Below are 1,570 nucleotides of genomic sequence, written 5' to 3'. Positions count from 1 at the left end.
TTCTCTCATCCTAAAATACAGATTTAAGATAGACTAGAGAAAGAATGACTGAGAAATGTCTATTTTTTTCTCCATTGGCTATAAAAGGACACTTGAGTGAGGAGCTCCAATGCAAAAACTTACATGTTGTTAATAGTGGATTCCTACTCTAACCTAGAAACTAAGTTTGTTGTCACTGTTTGAAATGGTGTCTCCTTGCTCTATGTTGTTTCTCCTTGCCTCTCCTCTCTTCTCTGTTTTCCTTACAGATTTTTTGTGAGTAACCGCATGCATCTCTTTCATTACACTACATTTCTCTACCTGTCTCCGCTCCCTCTAACCTTCTGAGGAATTGTTTCCTCCACTCACCGTCTTCTCTTACTCACTGCAGCTCAGTTGTTGCAGATATGTTGAACCATACGACTGTCACAGAGTTCCTTCTCTTGGGCTTCCCCTCCCTCCACCATCAGGAGTACCTAATAGCAATCACTTTCCTGGCTTCCTACCTGGTGATCTTAGTTGGAAACCTGCTGATCATTGCCCTCATTCTTTCTGACCGAGACCTCCACAGACCTATGTACTTTTTCCTCTGCAACCTCTCCTCTTTGGAGATCTTCATCGCTACATCCATCATACCCAAAATAGTAGCAAGCTTGCTGATGGGCAACAAAACCATCTCCTACCCAGCTTGTATAACTCAGTGCTACTTCTTCTCCCTCTTGGGCACCATCGAGTTTGTCCTTCTGGCTGTCATGTCCTACGACCGTTATGTGGCCATATGCTACCCTCTTCAGTACCCCATGCTCATGAACAGTCAGCTTTGTGTTCAGCTCCTGTTGGGGTCATGGACTGCAGGCTTCCTGGCCACCGTTGTCCCCACTGTCCTAGTTGTCAGGCTGCCCTTCTGCAATGACAATCGTATTGACCACTTCTTCTGTGACGTCGTGCTTTTGATCAAGCTGTCCTGTGCAGACACACGGACTGTAGAGCTGATAAATTTCGTGAACGCTTTCATCATCCTCCTTGGCTCACTGGTCATGACAGCAATGTCCTACCTATACATCATTAACACCATCCTTAGGTTGCCCTCAGCTTCGTCGAGGAACAAGGCATTTTCTACATGCTCCTCTCACTTCACCATTGTCATCTTGGGCTATGGTAGCTGCATCTTCCTATATATGCGGCCTTCAAGTCACCACATTTCCTATAACAAAACGGTGGCCCTGCTCAACACAATGATAACTCCTCTGATGAGCCCCTTTATTTTCAGCCTGAGGAACGAGCAGATGAAGAAAGCTCTCAAGGTGGGCTTGAAGAGAAGTGTGATAATCTCCAGAAAATGTTTTTCCTTCTGAGGAGAGATTTTGTAAGTAAGTGGAGGGGAAAGGGAGGGGGGATGGAACAAATGATTAGGATTCATTTGCTGAAATTACACCTTTCTTTCTTGGCAGTGTGAAGTTTCATGAAATCACACCAGTTTCTCTCCTGAAACATATCACCATGATAAAACCTAATCCTCAGTTAGGGATGCCTTTCAAATGGTCTAAAAGCACTTTACAAACCCTGGTGAATACCCCGGTGATGGTGTTTT

General features: G+C 44.7%; 1 protein-coding gene across 1 annotated transcript; it reads left to right on the top strand.

Annotated features, from left to right (window-relative positions):
- Positions 1-386: 386 nt before the first annotated feature.
- On the top strand, positions 387-1,271 carry LOC136996379 (olfactory receptor 6E1-like; the record flags this gene model as incomplete). The annotated part of the gene is made up of 1 exon (XM_067317303.1): positions 387-1,271. A coding segment is annotated over exon 1 (885 nt), but the record flags the coding sequence as incomplete, so codon positions are not given.
- Positions 1,272-1,570: the final 299 nt, after the last annotated feature.

The sequence above is a fragment of the Apteryx mantelli genome, unplaced genomic scaffold (assembly GCF_036417845.1).
Source record: "Apteryx mantelli isolate bAptMan1 unplaced genomic scaffold, bAptMan1.hap1 HAP1_SCAFFOLD_34, whole genome shotgun sequence".
NCBI classification, from domain to species: domain Eukaryota; kingdom Metazoa; phylum Chordata; class Aves; order Apterygiformes; family Apterygidae; genus Apteryx; species Apteryx mantelli.
Note: the sequence above shows the minus strand (reverse complement) of the source record. Positions and strands in the feature narration are given on the sequence as shown.